Here is a 1681-nt window from a genome sequence, read left to right on the forward strand (position 1 = left end):
AGAAAAGGCCAAAAAAGAGAAATCAAAGGGTTAAAATGGATGTTGTGGACGAGATACATATATAGGCCTCTGCTCCTCTTATCTCGTTTGCAGTGTAAATGAAATAAGTTAATACGTATCTCGTTTACATTGTAAACGAGATAAGGTCGTTACACAACATGTGTATAAACGTGATATGACATGTCTTCTTCAGCCTTATCTCGTTTACAGTGTAAACGAGATATGTATTAACTCATTTCGTTTACACGGTAAACGAAATAAATGATGTGATGTTTTTTGGTAAAAATGATCATAAATGCATATTTCGGTAATTAATATATATTTTTTATTTATTTAAAAAAATCCTATTACATACATAATGATAATGTAATTGATGCTGTCTATAGCTGTAGTTGTATTTCACTTCTGAGACTATATGGCATAAAACCATGCGACCTCGGCAAGAGATGAATATCTTTATGAAAAATGCTCAAAAACCATAAGAATTTGTTAATTTTGGCCACTTTTAATCATCAATTCAATTTCTTTAGTCTAGTAATTCAACAATATATTTTTAAACTGATGACCAAAAACTATATATTTTAATGGTCCTCCCACATTTCTCGAACTTCATATCACCCACCTATAATGATTAAACATCCAAAAAAGCAATGATTTGACGTAGTCTACCTTAGATCATATACAGATTACAATACCAGATTATGATGACACTTACTTGCCACCTACTGTATAAAGGGTGATAATGTTCGCACTTCTGAATTTGAGTTTAATCTCAAAAGCTTTTAACCTGAAACCGAGTTTTGCGGGAACACTTTCTGAATAAATTCCAGGAAGCGACGCGAGTAGAATGTAGGGTCGACGGCCGAGATAGACAATGAATCAAACTGGAGAGATTTATAGGCATGTTCAATCTTCTTAGTCATGTTGTAGTCTTGCAGTATGTCGATGATACCGAGGTACACTACAACGTCATATACCTCATGGAACATTTGTTTGTCCTGTTTTCCTGGAATCTGCTCTGCCCTCGAGGGCATGTTCACACCAAGCTGGATTTGGAGCCTGCTTAACAACAAGTTATAAACAAAGAAAAAAGCCTCAGTATGCGGGATTATGGTGTAAAGGGAGTAACAGTAATAACTCATAAGACTGGATTTGGAAGAGAATTACAAGATTTCAGTCAAGTTCATACATGCAATTATTTCATGCATCATCATGAGCCCTATGATCGACTTATGGCTTATAAATAATTGATCCGATAATAAAAATCGTTAAGAAAATGTGTACCTTGCTGTACCAGGTAGAAGAAGATCTACCTCCTCATCATTAGCAGATGAAGCTCTTAACCTGCTACCTCTAATGTGCGAGCCTACAACGACGCTGTCATCATCTGATCCTCGAGGAACAAGAACAAGGCCTTGTGGATAGTTATATACTTCGTCCTCCAGAGGGTCTGATAGAGGATTGTCGCCAAGTTTTAAATTAATCAGTTCCATTTTTATAGTTCTACTAGAAAAGGGGAAAACATAAGTAAGATAGGAGAAATATATAAGTAATTTAGTGTATAAAAAGTTAAAAACTGTATTCTTGTATCACAACTTGAGGTAAAGGTTCACTGTCTTATTTTTCATAGACTCAAGTTTCTTGACTAGTTGACAACCTAAATTGCAGGACTTGTATAATT

The 1681-nt window shown here is 34.9% G+C and overlaps 1 protein-coding gene across 6 annotated transcripts in view; it reads right to left on the minus strand.

The window, feature by feature from the left end:
* Positions 480–1681, minus strand: part of LOC107648737 (phosphatidylinositol 4-phosphate 5-kinase 9) — a 16453-nt gene continuing 15251 nt past the window's right edge. For 4 of the 6 annotated variants that reach the window (XM_021104480.1, XM_016352567.2, XM_016352570.2 and 1 more), the window contains 2 exons: positions 1285–1450; positions 480–1059 (listed from right to left, as the gene is read on the minus strand). In XM_021104480.1, the coding sequence (XP_020960139.1) occupies positions 783–1059; positions 1285–1450 (443 nt within the window). In that variant the 3' untranslated portion in view covers positions 480–782. Of the gene's footprint in view, positions 1060–1284; positions 1507–1681 lie in introns of those variants that run through there. The other 2 variants (XM_021104481.1, XM_016352571.2) reach the window with 2 other exon arrangements.

Source organism: Arachis ipaensis, chromosome B06 (assembly GCF_000816755.2).
Source record: "Arachis ipaensis cultivar K30076 chromosome B06, Araip1.1, whole genome shotgun sequence".
NCBI classification, from domain to species: Eukaryota; Viridiplantae; Streptophyta; class Magnoliopsida; order Fabales; family Fabaceae; genus Arachis; species Arachis ipaensis.